The sequence below is a fragment of the Chlorocebus sabaeus genome, chromosome 8, assembly GCF_047675955.1.
Source record: "Chlorocebus sabaeus isolate Y175 chromosome 8, mChlSab1.0.hap1, whole genome shotgun sequence".
Lineage (NCBI taxonomy): Eukaryota > Metazoa > Chordata > Mammalia > Primates > Cercopithecidae > Chlorocebus > Chlorocebus sabaeus.
Window position 1 is genome coordinate 40,345,766 of NC_132911.1, and position 25,799 is coordinate 40,371,564.

At 37.5% G+C, this 25,799-nt stretch overlaps 1 protein-coding gene across 3 annotated transcripts in view; it reads right to left on the bottom strand.

The window, feature by feature from the left end:
- ZMAT4 (zinc finger matrin-type 4) overlaps positions 1-25,799 on the bottom strand; it is a 366,003-nt gene that overhangs the window by 45,830 nt on the left and 294,374 nt on the right. For 2 of the 3 annotated variants that reach the window (XM_007962274.3, XM_007962271.3), the window contains one exon: positions 7,407-7,503. The exons of the other annotated variant lie outside the window; for it this stretch is intronic. In XM_007962274.3, coding sequence (XP_007960465.1) covers positions 7,407-7,503 — 97 coding nt within the window. The remainder of the gene's footprint in view (positions 1-7,406; positions 7,504-25,799) is intronic. 3 annotated transcript variants of the gene reach the window in all.

Here is a 25,799-nt window from a genome sequence, read left to right on the forward strand (position 1 = left end):
GGTCTTTGTCAAGAAGATTCATACCAGTTGGGAAAAAACCTCAGAGAAACCAGTGGATATCACATGTTAAGGCCTCTTCTCAAAGGAAGAAGCAGATTTAGAAATTAGTACTAATTTTTGGTCAGTCTGATTTATTATCTTAGACACTTATGTCTCATTTTCAACCAACTGAAGTATCAAAGTAAGTAACGACAACTTTCATATCCTTTATTTCTAGGTAATATAATGTCCTGAGGCCTGGAGTGTTCCCTAAGCTCAAATTTAAGTATATTAAGGGGGAATTGTTCATTAGTCTATGGTACATACTTACAGTGCCTTTACATTTTATTTTAATCATTTGTACTAATTGACAGACTATATCCCTTGGAAACCCTGAAAAATCTACTAATAGGCAATTGCTTTATATATTGCCGGGAGCATTTGCATTTTTAAATCTTTAATCTCATCAGATAGTTAATATTTCTCTTGCTGTTTAACAATGGAGAGAAATTTGACTACCATTATGCTGTTTACAGCTTTTGACCAAAAAAGTAAAAGACCATGTCTATGTGACTACCAGCAAAGAGCAATCTGACAATTACAGTTTGATTAGCTATCGTAACAGTAATAGTAATAAGGGCATATGACCTGACTCTTGTCTCTGCTAAAAATTACTTTCAGGGGCTTGGAAAAGTCATTTAACTTCTCTGAGACTCAATTTTCTAACCTATAACCTGGACATATGAACATCTGGCCAACTACAAGAATGCTGAGCATTTTAGATGTGATAATACTTTCAGAACAATTAAATTTGTTGCTGTACTCCAGAGGCTCACAGGTTACACTCCAGTTATCCATGGTGGCATCATCTCTATCATCATCATCACCATGGCAGGCATTGTAAGTAGCGGCTTAGTAAAATGTATCTAAAGGGCTGCTTAAAATGTATCACAATGTGGGTGGTTTACAGCAGAAATTCATTCTCTCCATAAGAGAAGAATTAATCACAACCCCTGGAGGCCAGAAGTGTGAAATCAAGGTGTCAGCTTCATCACTTTCCCTCCAAAGGCTCTAGGAGTGAATCCTTCCTTGACTTTTCCAGTTCCTGGTGATTCCTTGGTTTGTGGAAACATAACTCCAATTTCTGCCTTCATCTGCACTTAGCCTTATTCTCTGTGTATCCAAATCTCCCTTTCCTTTCTCTTTTAAAGTCATCAGGCATTGGATTTAAGGCTCACTATAGATTTAGGGTGATTTCATCTGGAGAGTCTTAACTGATTACATCTACAAAGACCATATTTACATCTAAGGTCATATTCTGAGGCTCTGGGGGGAACCTGAATTTTGGAAAGACATTATTCAGCCCACTATACATACCAAGTACTAGCTCCAATAAAATGGCAAAGACTATCTGGAAACCTGTTTTGAGAACAATTTTAAAGCTAAATTTAGGATGAGCTGCAAAGAGTGCCAGGATCGCAAGCAAGGGCATGGAAAGTGGACCCATATTTGTCATGTTCTTGTCATCACTAATCACTAATCCATGAGAGAACTTAAGATTGAGAAAAGATTTGTCAGTGTACAAGGTCACTCAGTGGTAAAGTTGCAAGAGGATTAAAATCTCCTGACTCACAATTCAGTGCTCTTTACAAAACACAGTTAAATAATCTTTTTTCTTATGAGCACTTCTTTAGATATTATTACTAAAAATATAAATCTGATACCTCTATAATTACCGGCACCTGAATACTTACATTTATTTAATTGGTCAGATTGCAATAGTTAAATACATTTGGCTGACTCACATTTTCAACTATGGTAGAGTAACTGTTATCACACTAACCTTCCATCTGAAAACAAAATAAAATCTGGATATTATTAAATTTAAAGGAAAAATATTTGAAATACTTAAAAGCTTTGAAGAGTTAGTGTAGTTGATGTTGATGTATACTATTATCAGAAAGTGTATACTTTAATGAAAAAAATAATACCAGGGAAAAGAAAAACATTTCGTGATGAATAAAAGTTGATACAAAGGGCCAAATGAATGGAAATAAATTTTTAAAATTTATATTTGTAAGTATCTAATAATATACTTTGAGTATATAAAGCCAAAAAATATACAGAAAAAGGGATACATAGGCAAATCCATATTTATAGTTAAAGGTTTTCAACTACCTGTTTCTCTTGGGTAGAATATGCAGACAAAATATAAGTAAGGAGACATCAGCAAGATGGCTGACTAGTGGTGCCTAGCATTTGTTCCTCCCACAAAAAAAGAAACAAAATAATAAAGATTGGAGTGTCTGAAGGAGAGTGTTGAAGTACAACAAAAAATGGGCAAAATCCTTGTGGAGCACAAAAGTCCAGGATAGCAGCATAAAGAGGAAAATACGGCACCCACCTCTGTTACCCTGTCTTCTCCATCACATTTGACTCAGAGCCAAAAAGGACTTTTCTCCCCTGGGGAGAAAAGATAGGCAGAAGTGCCCTCACCAGCCCACATAGTCACTGCAGACACCTGTAGTTCTTACTACAGGGGAATCCCAAAGTCCTCACAAGTCCTGAGCCCAGTTTAGGAGATGCTTAGAATTCATGTGGTTACATTATCCAAAGTAGGAGCCCACATTGTGTACTGACTGTAACCCCATCATCCAAGCTGTTGCAGCATGGCATTATTTTGAAATCAAAGTCACTGCTGGAGTATGACATGCTCTGGGGAGCTGATAGCCACTGTGCCTTTCTAGACTTGGGACTCTGCTGTCGTTTCACCAGGCTCACATGAGTGGCTGCAACATGACCACCCTGGCTGCTCAAAGCTGAGGCTCAGCAATGGCCACGACTCTAATTTTGCACAGCAGGGAAGTCAACCTCAGGCTGTCCAAACCAAGCAGCTCAGCAAACCTGCCCCCAGATAATCTTCCCTAGCACCATTGGCTGGAGAAACAGCCTGTCAGACATGTCCCTGAATTGCTGAGCCACTGTAAGTCACGCGCCCAGCCAGAGAAACAAGATTGTGGACTCACCCCATGTAGACACACCCCTGAGAAGCCCAAGCCACCAAACTCCTATGCCCTGGGTTGGAGAAACAGCTCAAAAGCCTCATCCCAAGAGAGTCAATTCCAGAGTCAGCTAACCCACCAAGTGCATGGCTATGTCCCCAGACTGAGAACCAGTTCAGTAAGCTCACCTTCAGCAAAGCCATACCACTGCCACAACAAACTCCTACAGCTGAGGTCACTGAGGCATTTACAACATCACTAATGTGAATTACAGCTGAAGAAACTATACAAAAACTATACTATTGTGTTTACCTAGAATCAGTCAGTACACTCTACTCTACTGAGACCCTGGGATCCATCTACAGGAAAAAGTTTTTTCTATGAAAGCTGTTTCATAAAATTGGAAGAAGTTACTATTCTACTGAATGCACAGTTATCAATGTAGAGACATAAAAAACATGAAAAGTGAAGGAAACATGACACCTCCGAAGAAGAAGAATAATTCCCTAGTAATAGAGCCATAAAAAAGGAAATTATAAAATGCCAGAAAAGGAATTCAAAATAAAAATCTTAAGGAAATTCAGTGAGATACAAGAGAATCAGATAGACAATTCAAGAAAATTGGAAAAACAATTCATGATCAGAATGAGAAATTCAACAAAAATTTAGATCCTCAAAAAAGATAACCAAAAAAATCTTGGCAATGACAAATTCAATGAATGAAATAAAAAGTACAATCAAGAATGTAAATACACAGACTAGTTCAAGCAGAAGAAATAATTTATAAGCTTGAAGCAGGCCTTTTGAAATAACTCAGGCAGACAAAATAGAAAAATAATAAAGAATAAAAAACCCTAAAAATGTATGGGAACTCCACCTATATAAAAGAAACAAGTTTTAGTGTTCTACAAAAATGTATTACATATTTTCAAATAGCTAGAAGAGAGGATTGTAAATGTTCCCAACATAAAGAAATGATAAATGTTTGAGATGATGAATTTGCTAATTATAAATACATATCAAAATATCACACTAGGTCCCAAAAATATGTACAATTATGTATCAATTATAAATAATAACACATTTTAATTATTATTTAATTTAGTAATTAATTTTAACAATGAAATTATTAAATAGTAAAATTTATTATCGTATCCCAAAATAACAAATTCTTAGGACTAAATCTAAATAAAGATGTTTAAGACCTCTACAAAACATTATTGAAAGAATTAGAGAAGATATAAACAAACGCTGGTGTACACCATAATTACGGATTAGAAAACTTAGTATTTTCAAGGAATTTTTGAGGAAGTTGACAAGCTGATTCTAAAAATTATAGGGAAACACAAAGAGGAAAGAACAGTGAAGACAGTCTTGAATAAGAAGATATAATTAGAAGATTTACTCTATCAGATATCAAGACACTATAAAACTATAGGAAATAAGTAATGGGACATTAGCATAAAAAGAAATATAACACTGAGATGGAATATACAGACAGACACACATGTACACATATATGTAAATCACTTGATTTACAAAAAAGCTCTGTGATGGTCTTTTCAGTAAATAGTATTGGATTAATTGGTATCTGTATTAAAAAATCATGAAACTTGATCTCTCCTTCACACTATGCATAAAATTAACACTAGGCAGATCAAAGACCTATATTTGTAAGGAAAAACAACATAATATCATAGGAGATTATCTTTACGACCTCAGGATAAGCATAGAATTCTTAAATAGCACTCAAAAAACTTTAAGCATAAAAAAAGACTGATAAATTAGACTTCCTTAAAAATTAGACACTTCTACAACTTAGTAAGAAAACAATTCGATTTTTATAAACAGACAAAAGAATTGAACATTTATCATTTATTCTCTCTCTCTCTTTCAATCTCTCTCTCTCTCTCACAAGCATGCCTGCACATGATATACAAATTAAGTCTGAGGGCAGATAAAACAGGCATATGAAACAGGACAGTATAATTATTTTCTTCACCTTTCTTTAATTTTACACTTCATAAAGACAGCAGCTTTGTGCTTTTGAGTTAGGAATGAATAACATCTTATTGATAGGAAAGAAGGCAGCACTGTAAGAGATGCTCCATTCTGAAGTCTTGCCTATTTAAATCACTTCAAGGAAGTGGTACCCTCTTTTCAAAATTCACATGCTACTCTCTGTTGGCTCTCGTTCCAAGCCTAAGTTCATGGTAACTGAATGACATAGAGTAAGTAGAGACATAAGTCAGACACCACTGTGATCAGTGCTGGCCGTACCATCTGCTGTCAGGGTGATAGTGGGCAAGTCACTTAACCTCTCTGAGCATTAGTTTTGTCATGTAAGATATCGGGTCAATAATATTAATATTTATCTCAAGGGTAGTTAAGGGAATTAAATGAGAAAATAGATGTGAAAATACCTAGCCCAGATTCTAGCCCATGAAGTTATATATGTACAGAACAGAGAAGAGAGACATTTTTCTGAATCTGGAAGTACTATCTATATTAGTTATTTACATAATTCATACCATGTAAAGTCATCATTGTTTATCTTTTTCTATGTATTGAGCGATGAATACATGCTCCCAAAAAGTTATCTTTTTTGTTGCAGGTATTCGTGTGTCTGTCTGCATATCAGATATAGGTTAATTCAAACATATATGGTGCCTGTAGCAAAATATTACTTAGAGAAATGATGAAAACAGCTTGGGAGGATGAGCAGTATCCAATAATCAATATAAGAACTTCAGTATTCCATAAAAAAACAAGGAAACTCTTCTTTTTGAAGAATTATCCTGATAAGAGTCCTCCGGGTGGACCAGAGTAATGCAAGCCAAGGAATTGGCTTTGACTCACAAGGCAGAATATTGAGAAAACTGAGAGCCAGTAACTAACTCTGGGTTTAAATTTTCTCACCTGAGCCAGACGCGTTGTGATGTACCTCTTTACAATATCTTTGTGAAACAATTTCTTTGCTTGTAATGCTCCATTTCATTTTCCTGCTTAGGAAATTGTTGCTCATCTTTTGAAATCACATATTCATTTAATCAAACAAGTGTATAAAGACCCTAAAATATATCTGGTGCTGTGCTAGGATACAAGGATACTGCGTTGAGCAAAATCAGACCATAACCTCATCCTCATGCACCCAGCCTCTGCACTAGTGTCCTCTAAAGCTTGCTCTGGATTACTCCCTCCCCCATGCTTAAAGCTCCGGGTGCACACGTGGCATTAGAGAACAATCTATGGGTTTACACAGCTGTTTCCTCAGCCTGGCAGGGGGAAGAGGAAGGACTCAATGTATTCATCTTTTTTTTTTTTTTTTTTTTTGATATGAAGTCTTGCTCTGTCGCCCAGGCTGGAGTGCAGTGGCCCGATCTTGGTTCACTGCAATCTCCGCATCCTGGGTTCAAGAGATTCTCCTGCCTCAGCCTCCTGAGTAGCTGAGACTACAGGCACATGCCATCACACCCGGCTCATTTTTTGTATTTTTAGTAGAGACGGGGTTTCACCGTGTTGGCCAGGATGGTCTCTATCTCCTGACCTCGTGATCTGCCCACCTCGGCCTCCCAAAATGCTGAGGTTACAGGCGTGAGCCACTGTGCCCAGCCTATTCGTCTTTTCTTCCCCAGTGCACAGCTTGGAGTATGACACATAGTGGGCTCTCGATAAATGTTTGTTAAATTAACATTCATAATTCATGAGGTGTTGACACAGTCCAATCTGTTAAATGATCCTCCTAATGAATATTAGAGAAATGAAAACGATTATGCTCAGGAAAATTACATTTTTTTGAGACATTCTTAGCTTTTTTCATATTTTATTAGCGTTTTATTAACAGTCGTAACAGCTGGTTTAAAAATGTCCAGTGGTTTTTAAAGAGCCGCATAGTATAAATAGAGGTGAAATCGTGCCTGGTGAGCCTTTCTTAGCTTAAAATTATGAGAATCTTTGAAAAAATGGAATAAGTTTCCATTCACTTGGAAATAGTTATGTATATAAATGACTTAATATCCTGGGGGATTTGTTATGCTTCTATAATAATCAACAATATTCATCCAGAAAGGGAAAGTGGTAGAAGACATTCATAGAATTTGTCACCAAAGTTTGGTACATCCTACAAATAAGAAGAATATTATTGATTTTAAAACACTTAGCATAGATTTTAATATGTCCTAATCTCATAAAAGTATGCTAAACTGTCCTTGAAAAAATGAAAAAAGGAGAAGATTCTTATTACTCATGCCAAATAAAGGGAAGAAGCCATTCTTCAAGTAAGCATAAATATCATGTGAACTTTGAAGCAAAAGAGATACAATTTCCACTCTACTTATTTAGAAATAAATGAAATGTTGAGCCTTTAGTCATCTTACTAAAAATTACATCGAAGAAACTGAAGAGTGAAAGCACAAAAGTACCTACTTGGTCTGGTGTTTAGATCCTTTCAGATGGGCATGATACTGTTCTATTGAGTTTAGGGAGACACTGCAGATGGTACATCTGTAATTGCGCCTCAGACCTGTGGACAACAGACAGACCTGGTTAGCTGCATCCAGTCGTCAACCACCTGAATGAATCCTAGCATCTCCAGAAGTTCAGGGACAGAGTATCTGAGAGCCTGGTCTGTCCCACCAACACTTCAATCCTTCCTTGCAGAACACAGCCAACAGGTCTCTTAGCAGAGGACTAATTATGAATATGTTAGAAGCAACTTATTTCGTTTCTGGATGGCTTAAATTATTATAGCATCCTTCTTTGAATTGAGTTAAGGTGTTTCTGGACATTTTATACTCAAACAAAGATGTATTCTATTTTTCTCTAGAGCATATAGACATAATAGCTCTCATCTCTGCAGTGAAAATTGAGACTCCTGAGAAAAACTCTATCCTAATTCCTTTCCACTCTACTCCAATGACAGTATTAAAAATTTAACTTTAGGCATCATTCATTTAGGTGTTTCTTCTAGGATTATTTTATAAAATGCAAATGCTAGGAGGAGAATAATACATCAATCTGACTCATGTGGAGTCTTACTTTCCACCAGAATTTAGAAGACAATCTATTCATTCACTTTTTCATTCATTTAATGAATTCACTAATACAGTATCAACTTTGGGCCAGGTACTAGAGATTCCAATATGGATAAATGCTCTTTGCTTTCAGAAGTTTAGTAAAAATCTTGACTAATCTAGAGCCAATTTATGTTAGAAAGCAGCTTTAACCAAATAGCTTTAAATGTTTGCCACAGAGCTGAGACTCATAATGAAACATATTCCTTCAGCTAGTATGTCCCTTCAGAATAGAGAGAAAAGTAAAGTCGGTCATGATCTGAAACTTTGGATTTTAATTCTGACTCCAGTTATTTCTAGTTTTGTGATCTAGAGGAAGTTACGAAACTTCTTTCTAGTCTGTTTCTTCACCTACAAGACGAAGACAAGGCGGATCACATCACTAGGTGTTGTAAGAACTAGGTGAAAAAGACATGAAAATGGCCAGTAATCCTAATGATTTGGGAGGCCGAGGCAGGAAAATAGCTTGAAGCCAGGGGTTCAAGACCAACCTGGGCCACATAGCAATATCTGGTCTCAAAAAAACTTTTAAAAGTCAGGCATGGTGGCACACACCTGTAGTCCTAGCTACTCAGGAGGCTGAGAGCCCAGTTCAAGATTACAGTGAGCTATGATAGTGCTACTGCCTGCCTGGATGACAGCCTGGATGACAGAGTGAAACCCTGTCTCAAAAAAAAAAGAGACATATATATAAAACAATGTTTAGCAAATGAGTACAAAATTCTGTTCTAGCATTGTAAATGCCAGGACTGAAAGCTGTAGCATTTGTTTTTATCAATGCATAGTATTTAATTTCTAAGAGACAAAGTTATTCCTCTTTTCCTGAAAAGAAAATAATGGGACAGCTTTGCAACTTGACACCTGGAAAACTTTATGCAAATTATTTGACCCTTCTGGACTTCTGTTTTCTTACAGTATTGTGGGGAGGGCTGAGTGAGATGTGGCATGTATGTGAGAGTGCCCAGCACATAACAAGAGATCAACATGGGCTCGCTAATGTTACTATTTTGAAGAGATGTTAAAATGGAAACACTTTCTGTTTGAGTGTCCCAGTCGAAGCCCTACTGGGAAGTCCTAGACACAGATGATAACTATATCCACATTACCAAAATGAGGTAAGAGAGTATCAGTGCAGAACATCCAGGGGAAGTAGTCACGAACCTGTGCTGACCACTCACCACCAGTATAAAGAAGAGACTGAAGAAGAAAGAAAGAAATGGGTAGAGACTTTCTTAAGAGAGGGCTATATTGTACCGTGAGTTCCATGTGGGACCATGGAGTTCTCCCTCGCCGTAAGCCTGTGGAGAAGGGATTGCACAGAACTACCTAGAGGGTTTGAGGAGTACCTTCTTGTTACTTGGGACGTGGTAGGTTGAACTCTGACATCACCTGCAAGACCCAAAGGGCTAGAGACTGTGGTTTGTTATCTTCTCTGGTGGCAAAGTACAAAAGGTGACAGAGTTGGGCATGACCTGTGTTCTCAAAGCTTGTCAGAAGAAAGGATATGTGAAAGCTTCCCACAGACTATGTGTACCCTGTATGAAAGAAGCTGATTTAATGACTTCTTAGATACTGCCCAAAAGGGCTGCCTGAATTTGAGGGCAATGAGACTTCAGCAGAAAGGTGCTGGAAGTGTTCACCTGGTTATCTAGGTGCTTAAAGTGATCCCAGAGGAGCTACTTAGCCCGTATTAAGTAATGACGATTCCCTGAAAAAAGCCATGAAATTGTAAACCAAAAGGTATCTGAGACAGGTCTCAATCAATTTCAATTTAGATAATTTATTTTGCCAAGGTTAAGGACGCATCTCTGACACAGCCTCAGGAGGTCCTGAGGACATGTACCCAAAGTGGTCAGGGTACAGCTTGCTCCTATACATTTTAGGGAGCCATGAGGCATCAATCAATATGTGTAAGAGGTACCTTGTTTGGTTAGGTAAGGTGGGACAATTTGAGGCGGGGGCTTCCAGGTCATGAGTAGAAAATAGACAAAAGGTTGCATTCTTTTGAGTCCTTAATCAGCCTCCCACTAAATACAGAATTTAGTCTGGCTCAGTGAATGTGCATTTTTATATCAACAACAGGGTAGAGGAAACAATCACATATGCATTTGTCTCAGGTGAGCCTCAGATGGATGACTTTGAATTCTGTTTGCCCTTTGTCCACAAGGAATTTCTTTGTGGGAAAATTGTGAGGGAGGTATGTAGCTTTTGAAATTTGTAGCTATCATATTTAGAAAGATAATGGGAGGCAGGTTTCCCAGCTTGACATTTCCCATGGCTTAGTGATTTTGGGGTCCTGAGTTTATTTTCCTTTCACAAAAGCATCCTGAGGAGAATCAACTCGTACTTCCTGCCCAGTCAAGTAGTATCTATGCTAGCTTTGCACAGGATCTACCAAGTAAACTTCCATTTCCCTTGCTAGCCTTCCACCTGCATCCATCAGCCCTGGAGGAACCAGGGCAACATACTGAGGTAAAAGAAGAAAAGCAAAAGCTTCAGGCAGAACAAAGGGAGAAGTTTCCCGCACTCTCTTTTCCCGTGTTAAGTAGACAGCCCCAAGCAGGACTGAGCTGGAAGAGGGTACAACTAACTTGTAATACATTTTGGAAATATTTAAAAATTACTGCTCTACCATGGATATGTTAATTAAGGAAATACAGAATTTATGTATTTAAAAGTAAGCAAAGGATTCTTTACTACCTAAAAATAAGTGAAAATTCATGAAACTTGCCCTAGTTTCTATCTAAAAGTTTGGAAAAAATAACCCCACAGAGACTATTTGGATGAGCAAATGGAGGACAGAAATAAAGGCTTGTTTGTTTGTTTGTTTGTTTGTTTTGACATGGAGTCTAGCTCTGTCACCCAGGCTGGACCGCAGCGACACGATCTCAGCTCACTACAATCTCCACCTGCCGAGTTCAAGCAATTCTCCTGCCTCAGCCCCTCCAAGAAGCTGGGGTTACAGGCAAGCGCCACCGCGTCCAGCTAATTTTATATTTTCAGTAGAGATGGAGTTTCACCATGTTGGCCAGGCTGGTCTCGAACGCCTGATCTCAAGTGATCCACCTACCTTGGCCTCCCAAAGTGCTGGGATTACAGGCGTGAGCTGCCATGCCAGGCCTAAAGTTCCTTTCTGATTGCATCAAATCCAATGAGTCCTGCTCACTGAATGTCAGTGTCCTTAGAACTGCCCATGTCTACAATCTGAACAAAGAGTAGAGTTTCTTGGAGGTGTTCACATTCCTATGGCCCAGTGAGCATTTCAGAGAGACCTATTTGAAATGTATGTAGTAAGCTGGGTGGGTTGGCATGAGAGCTAGCTTTGTTTTTTTTTTTTTTTTTTGTTTCAATCACATAATCAGGTACTGACTTACCTAATTGTTCAATTAAGGGTCCATTTAATGATGAGGAAAGAACAGTGAAACCACAAGTATCTGGGATCTTCTTAGGAAGCAACCTAAGAGACTGACAACTGTTCAGGTACAAACTGTCAGTTCAGAGATAAAACAGACAAATGTTGAAACCTATTTTCTCAAATAGTGACTCTCAAACTTCAGAGGGTGGATGCATCCTCCAGAGATCATGATAAAATCCAGATTCCCAGGCACAACTTCTGGAGATTCTGATACTCTAAGCTCTGGTTTGGGGCTTGGAAATGTACAAGAAGTTTCATATCATAACCCCCAGTCTCACCATACACCTGCACTTTACTAAGAATTCTCCCATAAAAAATCATACAGCTTTTGGGAACTTAAATTTGTCAGAACAATACTAGACCTTAAAAAAAAAGCTATTCCATAAAAAAAGTGCTATAGCTATACTGCCTTTCCATTTCACAGGTATTCATGATTCAGTAAGATTACTATGGTCCACAAACCCAGAGGCTGTAAGTTATCACTACCAGTGTATGAGTTTTTAAATGCTTATCCAGGGCTGACCCATTCCCCATTTCTATGCATGGAATCAGAATACTAACACCAGCTTCAGGGTTTATTCCTTCCAGAGTTCTCCATTAATCTTGTCATAATAAATACGAACTACTATTTATATGGGTCCTCTTCAGGCTACAGGCTAATCAAAGGTCTCACCATAACAAATAGAGGTTCAACTTGCAATAGGCATAAATATTTACATTTAAAAATAGGCATTTTTAAGAACTCCAACAAATCTAAAAAATATTCTGATCTGTCGCTTTCCATAACAGTTCTCATGCTCTGCAGCCAGAGGCATGGGCAGGAAATATTTGGCACTTTATTGCCATGCAAACTACAGGGATTATAAATTGGAAAGGCAGTGCATATAAACAAGAACAAAGACAGAGAAGGGGCAGAGGAGTCCTCCCCCACACATGACACAGTGTCCTTGGTGGGAACTGTGCTTTATATAATGTACAGTTGAAATTCTAATTACTTTGGAATTATATGAGCCTTCTTTTCCTTAGAGAACTAGAACATCTTATTAAACCAAAAAAAAAAAAAGCTAACTTCCTTATTCAATTCATTTACAGCACACCACCATATTAAGAGTATCCTACAATTTCTGCAGACCTAAAGGCTATTTCTGCAGGTTTGCCTAATATGTGTTAGAAAAATATAGTTCCTACCTGCAAGGACCTGTCAGACAATCTAGTTGGAGACAGAAAACAGATACAGAAGTAGCAACACACCAAGGTAGACCATTAAAAGTATTACAATGAGGATGAAGTGAAATGTTACAGGTGCTAGAGGATGAGAGGAGATTGTTTCTAACTCAGAGGATCTGGAAAAGCTCCTTGATGATGCATCACTTTTGTATTTATATTTCCTAGCACAATGTTTGTAAAACATATGGTCCTGGAGACTTTAGCAGTATGTGACTACTCAATATGTCTTTTCAAGTCTAGCAAAGCTACAAGTCCCTATGACTTCAATTGTACCCATTCTACATTAGAGAAATATCATTGAGCCTTTATTGTGGTGTGAGGTATTTTGCTGAATGCTATGAATATAGGAGAGAATAAGACAGGGTACATTTTTTTATGGAACTGATCAGGGAAAAAGACAAGAAACAAAAAAATTTTTAATTTGTTTACATTTTATAATTAAAGATTGTTAAAGTGTTGCACAGGATGTAAGCAGGATAATGAAGGAGAAAGTAAGTGGGAAGAAGAGTGATTTTGGATAGTATGGTCAACAGAGTTCTCAGAGAAGTGTGAAATGGAGCCGGATAATGTTGATTAGCCTGAGATGGGAAGAGGAGGGTAAAGAGCTGTCCAGGGGCAGCAAACAGCAAGCATAGAGGCCCAGAGTGGAAATGGGCCTGAACTGCTCAAGGAACCAAAGTGATTTAAAAAAAAAAAAAAAAAAAAAAAAAAAACAGAAAACAGAAAACATCTGTCTACTCAGAATTCTATTTCCAGCAAAAATACTCTTCAAAATTGAAGGTAGGCCAAGAATATTCTCAATGAACAAAAAAATGAAATGAATAGTTAGCCAGCAAACCAGTACTACAGAAATGCCATATAGAGGTCTTCTGGTGAAGGGGAAATGATACCAGACTTAGACTCAGACCTATGGGGAAAAAAACAGAAAAATCTCAGAAATTATTCATATGTGGGTATCTACCTTTTAAAATTCCTCTTGATTTATCTGAAGGAAGCAAACAATTTAAGCAAAAATTAAAACACTGTATTGTGTATTATGCTGTTTATAATGTATGGACATGTAAAATATATGACAACAGTAGCTCAAGAATAGGTCAGAGTAGAACAATATTGTTGAAAGACTGTTATATTTTATATGAAATGGAGCAGTGATAATTTAAGGCTATATATTGTAATCTCTTAGAACACCAAATAAACAAATACAAAGAAAGAAAGCTAAAAAATATAGAGAAAATAAAATAGATTAATAAAAAGTATTTGATTAAGCCAAAATAAGGCAGAAAAGAAGGAATAGCGAAACAGAAAATGGAAGAAACAAATAGCAAAATTATAGAGCTAAAGTCAACCGTATTAATAATTACATTACATATAAATGAATTAAATAGTCAAAAGGCCAAAACTATCAGACTAGATAAAAAGCAAGATCAAATATACACTGAATTCAAAGGATGCACTTTGAACACTTACAGGTTGAAAGTAAAAGGACAGAAAAAGACAACCTATGAAAATAAGTTTAAGAAAGTAGAAGTGTCTATATTAATATCAGACAAAATAGATACCATGACAAGACCTTTCACCAGAGATTAAGAAAACATTTTATAATGTTAAAGGAAGAAATTCATCAGGAGAACCTAATAGTTTTAAATACAACTTAGCCAATAACAAAGCTTAAGAACACCTTCCAACACGCATCAATAATAACATTGATTATAGATTTAAATGTGAAAACCAAAACTATAAAAACAGGAAATATCTTCTAGAAAAACATAAAATAATATCTTCATGAAATTACAACAGGCACAGATTTCTTAGGAAACAAAATGTATTCACCATTACAAAGTGATAAATTAGATTTTATAAAGAGCAAAAGCTTCTGCCTATAAAAGACATCCTTAGGAAAACAAAAAGATAAGACAGTGCCTGGGGAAAAATATTTGTAATACGTGTATCTGATACAGGACTTGTATCCAAAATATATAATTAACTCCTACAACTCAATAATAAAAAGACAATCTAATTTTTTAAAGGGCAAAATAATTTATTACATATGTCGTAAAAGAAGACATAAAAATGATCAATAAGCACATGAAAAGGTGCTCAACATCATTTATCATCAGGGAAATGCAAATTAAAAGAACAATTAAATACTATTGGATACCCACTATGAATGCTAACATCAAATTAAAACAATATCAAATGTAAGTGACCATATGGAACAACAAGAATTTGACACATTCCTGAGGGGATTGCAGAATGGAACAAATAATTCGGAAAACAGATTGATAGTACTTGATAAAGTTAAACATATATCTACCTTATGACAAGAAATGTCTAGCAGTAGAAATTCTACTCCTAGATATTTACCTAAAAGGAGCAAATACTTAGTATTAAGAAAAGATTTTTACAAGAATGTTTCTAGCAACTTTATTCACAATAGCCAAAACCTCAAAGCGACCCCAATGCCCATCAACACAAGAATTGATAAACAAGATATGGTGTATTCATGCAATGAAATAACACCTGGAAATTTTTAAAAATCTATTAATTAATGCAACAACATAACCAAATCTCAGAAACATAATGTGTAGATATAGAAGTCAGACACAAAAAAGCACATAGTGTATGATGCCATTCATAGAAAGCTCAAGAACAGCAAAGCTCTTCTGTATTAATAGATTTCCGAATCATGTTGCCTAAAAAGTGGTAGAAATTGACTGGAATCGGATAAAAGGGAATTTTTTAGAGTAATTAAAATGTTCTCTATCTTGATTTGGGATGGTAGTTACAGAGTATATTCATTTACCAAAATCTGTCATATTGTATACTCAAGATCTGCACATCACACTTTATTTTTATTTTTTAAATGTTAGATGGATGTAGTTTTACACACAAACCTCTGCAAACTGGTAGCTTCAGTTTAGTCAGTTTCTGTCCTCATTAACTCCCTACAATTTTTATTGTTTTCCGTTATTGGAAAGTAATCTTTATATTCATACTGATGCTTTGATAACCTCGCAACACTCAAAGAAATATTTACATATGTTCTGCATTATAATCTTCACTAAAGTGGGAACTATTTTGAAAGATGATTAATAATATAAAGGTAGAAACAATAAGGTCTTTGTTTTTGAGTAATTTCCTTCTCTTCCACTTCTGATACATCCATTAATCAAACTGTCTTGTACATGGATTTGTCATCTTTGAGCAGAAAGAAAATAGCTAATACTGATATATGCCATATATAAGCACTGATGTGCTTACTTTACTCATTTTCCCATTTACTCATTTATTCTTTGCAACACTCTAGGGGTAGATACTATTGTTATACTGATTTAACAGATGAGGAAACTGAAGTATGGAGACTTGCTCAAAAACATCTAGCTAGTGGGAGACAGAGTCGGGTTTTGAACCCACACATTCTGGCTCAAGAGTCTATACTCCTCCACTATGAATATTGCCTCCTATGACAGGGACTAGAAATAGAATCAAGGAAGTATGAAAAGCTCTTTCAATATTGTCTGGTCTAGTATTCTCGTATCTGCCCACTTGACAAGTCAGAATCATGTAAGAGTTGTTAAAAACACAAATTCCAGCCTTATCCTAGATGATTATGATTCAGCAAATGTGGATTGGAACCTAGAAATCTATATATTTTTAAAGCTTCAAGGTTTGAAGAAACAATTGGTCCCTCCAAACTCCATAGGGTTTGTAGGAATTTGTTAAATCGTTGACAAGCAGAATTGATTTTTGTACCTGCCCTAATACCATTGGTGACATGAAACATCTTACACTTAGAGGCCTTCCTTCTTCCTTCTTCCTTCTTCCTTTCCCTTTCCCTTTCGCTTTCCCCTTCCCTTCCCTTCCCCTCTCCTTCCTCCCTTCCTTTCTTTTCTTTCTCTTTCTTTCTTTCTTTCTCTTTCTTTCTTTCTTTCTTTCTTTCTTTCTTTCTTTCTTTCTTTCTTTCTTTCTTTCTTTCTTTCTTTCTTTCTTTCTTTCTTTTCCTCTTTCTCTCTCTCTTTCTCTTTCTTTTCTTTCTCTTTCTTTCTTTCATCTGTCTCTCTTTTTATTTCTTTCCTTACCTTCCTTTCTTCTTTCTTTCCTTTCTCCTCTCTCTCCCTTCCCCTTCCCCTTCCCTCCCTCCCTCCCTCCCTCCCTTCCTTGCTTCCTTCCCTCCTTTCCTTCCTTTCCTTCCTTTCCTTCCTTCCTTTCCTTCCTTCCCTTCCTTCCTTCCCTTCCTTCCTTCCTTCCTTCCTTCCTTCCTTCCTTCCTTCCTTCCTTCCTTCCGTCCTTTTTAGATGAGGACTTGCTCTGCACCCAGGCTAGAATACTGTGGCATGATTGTAGTTCACTGCAGCCTCGAACTCCAGGGCTCAAGCATTCCTCCTGCCTCAGCCTCCTTAGTATTCTGCTGGGACCACAGGCATGCACCACCACACTTTGCTAATTTTTTTTATTTTTTATTTTTGTTGAAACAGAGTGTTGCTATGTTGTCCAGGCAGGTCTCAAACTCCTGCGCTCAAGCAATCCTTCCACCTTAGCCTCCCAAAGTGCTGGGATTACAGATGTGAGTCACCATATCTGGCCTAAACACTTTCTTAAATACAGCTGAATTCTATCCACTGGCCTAAATTCTGCATTGTGTAGGTCCCTAGCATAAGTGTATTCTCATCTCTTTAAATACATCAAATACTTGAGACTTATTGTCTCCCCTAAGGTTTTGTTTACCAGGCTGAAAGTCAAGCGGCTGTTTTACAGTTTTCTTATTGGAATATGCATTCAAGCTTCCTGCATCACCTCCATGCCATTTTAGATGGCATGACCTGTTTGTTGATAATTTTCTTAAACTACAACTCTCAAACTGAGGGCCAAGTCCCTACCATGGTCTCATCAGTGCAAAGTAGAGAAGGACAGTCACAGATCTTGTGCATTATTACTTCTATCAATACCTTTAAAGCTTTCAGTATAAGTGTGTGTGTGTGTGTATGTGTGTGTGAGCCTTGAGACACGAATCGATATTCACATTGAACCTGCTATCAATCAATTCCCTTAAGGCTTTTCCACACACGTTTCTGCTAAGCCACATCTTTATTTTCTCTGTCTTTCTGCTTGATTACTTAGATATTAATGTTTGTCCCCAGTAGGTTTCATCTCAATGAGCTCTACCTATTTCTCTAGGGATAGCAAATGTAATTCAGCTCATGTGTCAATTATGATTGGTTAGTAGTAACTGTCTAGAGTGCTCTGAAAACACTATGAGCCTTCACCCCAGCTGAGAGGGAGAGGTTTTCATCATCTATTAGCCTCATTTGTTTGTGGTGAGGGGTGGGGTGCTAGTGGCTTACTCTTCATGTCTGTGTCTTTCAAGTTCCAGCCCATCAACATATAATATAGAAAATTCAGGGCAAGGAAGGTGCTGGTGGACCAGGGAGTCGTTAACACATAGGTGGCATCCAAAACCACAGGGATGGTCAGATCATGTATGAAGGTGGTGTAGGTAAAGAGAAGGAAGTTCCAGAGTGTGAAAGAGCGGTTAGTACAGTGACACTTGGTGTGGAATCATTGCTGATCTGCTGTCTCACATTCATGCATGGGGCAAGGCCAAGCCCACGGGCACCTCCAGCTCCCACTGCATCTCTACCCTCAAGGTTGCTGAGTCCTGGGCCAGATGTGTGTGCAGGAACCAGGTGCAAGGACCCAATCTATCCTGCAAGTCAGTCACCCATGTGACTGAGGCTGGGGGCACTAAGACACAGACACACTCTCAAGTTTGTCCTCATGGGCTCCAGTTTTCCCCTCACCACCCCAGTACCATTTCTGTTTGCTCCTTCCTACCTCACCTCCATTATTCTTCTAGCAGGCCCAACGAAAGATGCAGAAAAAACAGCCTTGCAAAGACTGCCTCACCAGGTCCCATAATTGAATGAGATCTAATCCTTATCATAAAGGTCTTATTCTCTATCAGTTGTAGTGGTTTATTCTTCTCATCAAACCCTGATATAGAATTTGGTGGTATCAAGGAAGCCAAGAGAAGAAGGCTTTTCTAAAAGGATGAAAGGGTTGTTATTATCACAGTTAATCCTCAAAACCACCTTATGAATATTATGAGCTCTTTTTAAAGATGAGAAAACCATGGTTCAAAGATCTTAAAGTCAGAATGAGTAAGCAGAAAAGCCAGAGCTGAATCTATTTATTTCCTATTTCAAAATTAATTACCTTAATTACTAGACTAGGTCTTTTATGGAAAAAAAAAAAAAAAAACAGTGAGGGAGGGAAAAAGAAGAATCCTGATTTTGTTTGTTTGTTTGTTGCTTTTTTTTAAAAACACCTAATTTTGAAACTGTTATGTGAAATAGATGAAGCATGGCTGCTCTAGTTGAAATGCGGGATAGGGGTATGGAACACCAGTTAGTTTCCCATCAAATTTTAAGCACAGCACTTAGGGTGCCCCAAGTAAGGAACCTCAGGGATATCCCCATTGGGAAACCACAACAGTTTGCCATGCCACTCCTATAAGGATAATATGAGGAATGGGGGGACATCCCATCTTACACTTATGCAGTGAAAACAGCTCTTCCCTGTGAGTTCAATCTAAGAAAACTCACCAATATCAGGGTTTGCCAAAGCCCTAGTTTAAGAGCCTGTATTACTCTATTACTCCATACTACAGTCATTCCAAAGTACAGAATGTTTAAATGTTTAGCCTTCTGAATTCATCTCACTGCCTGCAGGCATAGACTGCAGGGTACCAAACAGTCAATTAAACAAAGAACACACAATTTCTAAAACAATTCTTTCTCTATTTAAATAGTATATATGCAAAGCTTTGAAATTTTAATCGGGAAGCAAATGGCCTTGCATCTTTGAAAGTTGTTTCCAAACAAATGAAATGTAAACCTGGGGAATAAATTTATTTTCAGTCATTAAAAGACAATTTTAGCCATGTTGGGTGCCTGACCCAAAACAGGGCTGGAAAATTGTCACCCTACTGTGAAGATTCAGATGGGACACAGTAGATCATTCTAAATATTTAAAGAGCTTCTTTATCAGAAGATGGTTTAGATGTATTCTATATGGCAGAGGGAAGATGATAGATTTTAACATTTGAGCAAATCATCTTCAGACAACCTCGATTTTGGTCTTGGAGATAGTCACTATGGCAAACTGGAAGAAACCTAAGGAATGAAGCTGTGTTTTTTTTTTTTTTTGTTTTTTTTTTTTTTTGTGCTCTGAATTGAACGTTAAGGAAACAGAAATAAATAGACCTACTCGGAAGTAATCTATTACTTTGAAGTGTACTGAAAGTGACTTTTAACCATATATTAAATAACAATACATGGTGGAAATATCTTTTTGTTGGTCTGGGTTTTGATGTGATGCAAATGAAAATTCATAGATTTGAAATGTGCTTTTTCTTTCCTTCCCAGGCCAGTGCCATAGATCTCATTGGATATAGGGAAGCACTAACACAGTAGGGCAATTTTTTATGTAAAGTGTTTTCATAAAATTCATTTTTTCTAGAACACAATTGTTAATTCAGCTTCCTTTATGCCTGAAGTGGATTGGGCTTCTAACATAGAGTTGTGGATTATGGTATCAAGATACACAGTGGGTTGGATTAAAGTTGTTTGTTACTATCTGGGGTGGTAGAAAGCCGTATGTATGCAGGGCACAATGAACAAGTCTAGAGGCACGCTTCTTCCCTTCCTTTTGCCTTTCAGTGGCGTCTCTTCCAGGCTAGTTCTCTTTTCTTCCCAAGTGTTGGGGATTGTTGGCCTCTATGATTTCCCTGAGTAAGCATCAATAGTGATAGGTCACAGCTGTCAAAGGATTGTGATATTTGCCATTTAGCTACATCAGCTGAAAGTCCTAATATGTCTTCACCAACCTCAACTTCAGAGCTTTACCTTTCACCTGGCCAATAAAAGGGCCCAGGGAAGTGGAGGCAGCATTGGTGGTGAATTTCCAGACTCAACTGGGACTTGACGTTGAATCCTAACAAAAGATGCTAATTGTCAATATCTCCTGTTAATCTGGTTTATTAAAACCAGATTACACTCTTTCTCTCTTACCGTCTCTGCCATTCACATACAAGTCAGCTGTTGGGTACCTGGGTCTAATCTTCGTTGTCCTGTTAGCTCTTAGATCCTCCTTCTCCCCTGCTTGGAGACACATCTCTTACAGCAGGTCTTTATCTTTTTTCAGCAGCCAGTCTGCCAAATGCTGTGTTAAGTCCTGGTTGTCTGCTGCATCCCTGCAGTATCGGCCTTTGAAATTAGAAAGTCTTCAACACCAGAAGAAAACACCTTTAAAGGTGAAATTTCAGGTGTGGCCAGTTAGGTTGGGGAGAGTTTCATAGACAGTGGCCCTCGAAGCACCAAAGTCAGATGGCTGCCTGCTTCTCCTTTCCCCTACGCCAGCCTGACACTGACACCCTGACATCTGACAGCCCCATGCCACTTTCATGGAAGATTTTCTGTGGGACACATGACAGGGGGCCTCCCAGTTTAATACAGTTATCTCAGTGGCCTTATCTATTTATAGAAACACACCTGACCTCATTTGATTTACAAGGTAACAGAGAATAATAGAACTCACAAATTATAGATAAGAGAAACTGTTGATATGTAGAAAAAAAAAACATTCTATAAAGCCTAGAAATGACTCTAACTCATAAATTTCCAAATATATTGAGGCCTGAAGAGACAGAGGAAATGAAAGAATAACATACCTACAGATCATTTTCATGGAGAGTAGCTCCCTAATTTCTCCTTTTTCTTTCTATATGTGTTTCTAACCTTTATGTGTCTCTGTTTCCTACAATGGAGATAATAATTGTACCTACTAAAATAGTTAATATGAAAATTAAATGGGTTAATATAGGCAAACAACTTTGAAAAGGCCCAAACAGCTCAATCAATGTAAACTATGAATATTTTTAATCATGATGGTCCTTCGCTTTGGACAAAAATAAAGACCTAACTCGTGAGTAGGACATTTCGTAACAATTTAATATTCTGGAAGGAATACTCATTTTTGGCATCCTCAGGCATATTCAAATTATTCTGGCATGCTGCCTTCTCTACAGATGCTATTTATACCCACCTTTTTTGACAGGTCAAATGCTTCCTTATATACTAATCATCCTATATTTTCTTGGCATGTATTTGAATGGAAAATTATCTCTATTCTTCATTCTTAAAAATTTTTTGAAAACATGGAAGATGTGACATTACATGAACAGCTTCTAAGAAAGCTGTTGACAGAGAGGATCTCAATATATTTTCCCTACTTTGTTCTTAAATTGAGTGATTGAGGTTACTGAATGGGTAATTAGTTAAGTTCATAAACTAGATAAAAAGAAAAAGCAAAAGGATATATTGAAAGTCGTGTAATTGCATGTTTTTTTATTTTTAAGGAGAGCATTGCAGGATCCATCTGAAGCCTTGCTTTTCCCTTCTATCGACAGTCTCTGCGAACAATGCCATTTGTGCTCTGGGGTTGTTTTGAACTCTGAGCAAGCAGTGGCTTTGGGGAGAGTGGCAATACCTTTCCAACTGTTCAGACTGACCTCTCAGTAGACTTTGATGCACCCAAATAGAAAAACTATACACACACACATATGCAGACATGTGTATAAATGTATATAAACACACACACACACATATATATGTGTGTATATATTTATGCACACCACACAGTGATATGTTGCTTTATGATAGGGATATGTTCTGAGAAATGCATGATAAGGGAATTTTGTTGTGTGAACATCAGAGTGTACTTACACAAACCTACATGGAATAGCTTACCTACACACTTAGGCTATAAGGTATGGCCTATTGCTCTTAGGCTACAAACCTATACAGATGCTACTGTAGTGAACTCTGTAGGTAACTGTAATGCAATGGTAAGTATTTGTGTATCTAAACATACCGAAGCACAGAAAAGGTACAGTAAAAATATAGCATAAAAATAAGAATGGTACGCTTGTATAGAGCACTTCTCATGAATGGAGCTTACGGGACTGGTAGTTGCTTAGAGTGAGTCAGTGAGTGAGTGGCAAGTGTTTATGTAAAAGGTACTATAAAAACACAATGTAAAGCTGGACGCAGTGGTTTACGCCTGTAATATCAGCACTTTGGGAGGCCGAGGCAGGCAGATCACCTAAGATCAGGAGTTCCATACCAACCTGGCCAACATGGTGAAACCCCGTCTCTGCTAAAAATACCAAAATTAGCCAGGCATGGTGTTGGGCGCCTGTAATCCCAGCTACTAGGGAGGTTGAGACAGGAGAATCACTTGAACCCAAGAGGGGGAGGTTGCAGTGTTGCAGTGGGCCAAGATCGTGCCATTGCAGTCCAGCCTGGGTGACAAGACCAAAACTCCATCTCAAAAAACAAAAATAAACAAACAAAAGAAACCCACAATGTAAGATAAGAAATAGTACCTCGTATGGGGCACCTACTGTGACTGAAGCTTGCAGGTCTAGAAGTTGCTCTGGGTGAGTCAGTGAGTGAGTGGCGAGTGAAGGGAAGGCCTAGGACATTACTGTACACTACTGTAAACTTTATAAATATTGTATGCTTAGGCTATGCTAAATTTATAAAAACTATTTTTTCTTCAATAGTAAATCAACTTTAGTTTACTTTAATTTTCTTCATAAAATTTATTTTTTGACTCTTTTGTAATAACAGCTTAAAACACAAATGCATTGCACAGCTGTACAAAAACATTTTCTTTCTTTATATCCTTGTTCTATAAGATTTTCTATTTTTGAAATTTTTGATTTTTAAAAAATTTATAAACTTTTTTGTGAAAAATAAGGACATAAATACGCACATCAGCCTAGGCCTACATGAGGTCAGTATCGTCAGGACATCACTAGGTGACAGGAATTATTCAGCTCCATTATAATTTTGTGAGAACACCATCATATATGTGATTCGTTGTTGACAAAAGCCTGTTATGTGGTGCATAACTGTATATGTCTATATTCATTCAGTCCTCACTATTATCTGCAGATTCATATTTGTGAATTTGTCTGCTTGCTAAAATGTATTTGTAACCCCCAAATCAATAAAGTAGCCCCTGTGCAAGTAGCCAGCTGAGGCTGAATGAGACAACCGCTGTCTCCCTGTTCCAGCTCTCCCACAGAAAGGACAAAGGCCATAGGCACAGCATAGGGCAGTGCATGAAGTTCTAGCTCTGGGGCCAGTTGACTGGGATTTGAATCTCAACTCTGGCTCCTGCTAATGGGGTGGCTTCAGGCAACTCGCTGACTGCTTCTGAGTCTCATTTTCTCTTTTGTAAATAAAGAAAATCCAGAATGAGGTGTTTTTAGGATTTAAGATTGTAATTTATGTGAGATATGGGGATGGATGGATGGATGGATGGACAGATAGATGTACATATTTCCTGTAGGAGCAATGTTTTCAGTATTGGCTTATTCAGTGTCTTGGGGCAAGATGACTATAGAATATAACTACTATGAATAAGGAGAATTTAGTGCGTGTATACATTCAACACAAAAGGTCAAGACAATGTGAGGACTTGCAGGCCACTTAGTGACTTTGGCTTTTGATCAGAGTCATTGGACTGAAATATTCTGAATAGGATTACTCTAACTCTTGTGTTGCTAATTGTCTAGTGGAGGTGAGAAGAGCAGAAGGAGAGAGACCGGTGTGCAGGCCGGTTGCAATAGCTCAGATTGGAAAATTGGGCCTGGGCTTGCTGCTTCCTGTCTGCTCATCTGGATCTGCACAGGGGTCGCGCTCAGTTCCTTCCGGGCTTCCTTCGAATGTCACCTTGGTGAAGCCTTTCTTGAGTGCTCCAGCTGAACTGCAAAACTCAACCACAGGCCGTGTTCTATCTTATCCTTCTCTACAGCATTTAGCAACGGGTAATATATTACATATTTTACTTTTTAATTTTTTTCTGAAATGCTGCATTGAACCTAACATTCAAAAGGTAGATTTTTCTTTTGTCTTTTGTTAACTCATATCTCTGAGTTCAAAGGAGTGCTTGACACATATAGGTGCTCAATAAATGTTTTCATGGATGAATGGATGAACAAATGAAATGAATAAACTTTAAAAGGTAATGTGGATAAATTGAACTCTGAAGGAATGCTTAATCTTTAGAGAAGTATCCAAATGATTCTTTTTCTTTAACCTGGATGGAAAAATTTATCAAGCTATTATTTGAATTTCATGACAATTTAGAACTGATGCTTGTGGATGAGAGAGGAAGATTTAAGAGTAACTATAATGTCTCCCTTCCTCCCATCAAGACAGTAATATGCCTTTTCCAAAAGGGGATGTTTGAAGGGGCAAAGACTATGTGCATTTTTAAAACTCCCTGAATTTTGTTTTATAGGATTATACCACAATTCAGAAAAAAAGAGTACACTCAATTTAATGTTTCTTTTTCATACGTCAATATGTGAGTGATATGCTTTCTTTGAACATGAAAGTAATGCACAATGTGTACATAAATATTTTGTTTGTTTGTCTGCTTTTTACTTTAAGTTCCAGGATACATGTGCAGAACGTGCAGGTTTGTTACATAGGTATACATATGCCATGGCGGTTTACTGCACCTATCAACCCATCATCTAGGTTTAAGCCCCATATGCATTAGGTATTTGTCCTAATGCTCTCCCTTCCCTCACCCCCAACCCCTGACAGGCCCTGGTGTGTGTTGTTCCCCACCCTGTGTCTGGGTATTCTCATTGTTCAACTGTCACTTATGAGTGAGAATATGTGGTGTTTGGTTTTCTGTTCCTGTGTTAGTTTGCTGAGAATGATGGCTTCCAGCTTCATCCATGTCCCTGCAAAAGACATGATCTCATTCTTTTTTTATAGCTGCATAGTATTCCATGGTGTGTATGTGCCATATTTTCTTTATCCAGTCTATCATTGATGGGTATTTGGGTTGGTTCCAAGTCTTTGCTATTGTGAATAGTGCTGCAATAAACACACATTGCACAATGTATATTCTTAAAGGGTATAATGAATTTATTTTGGAATTCTATGTTTGACATGTATAAGAAAATAAATAAAATATTAGTCCTAGAATTGAATGAGATAAAATCCCAACAGCTAGAAA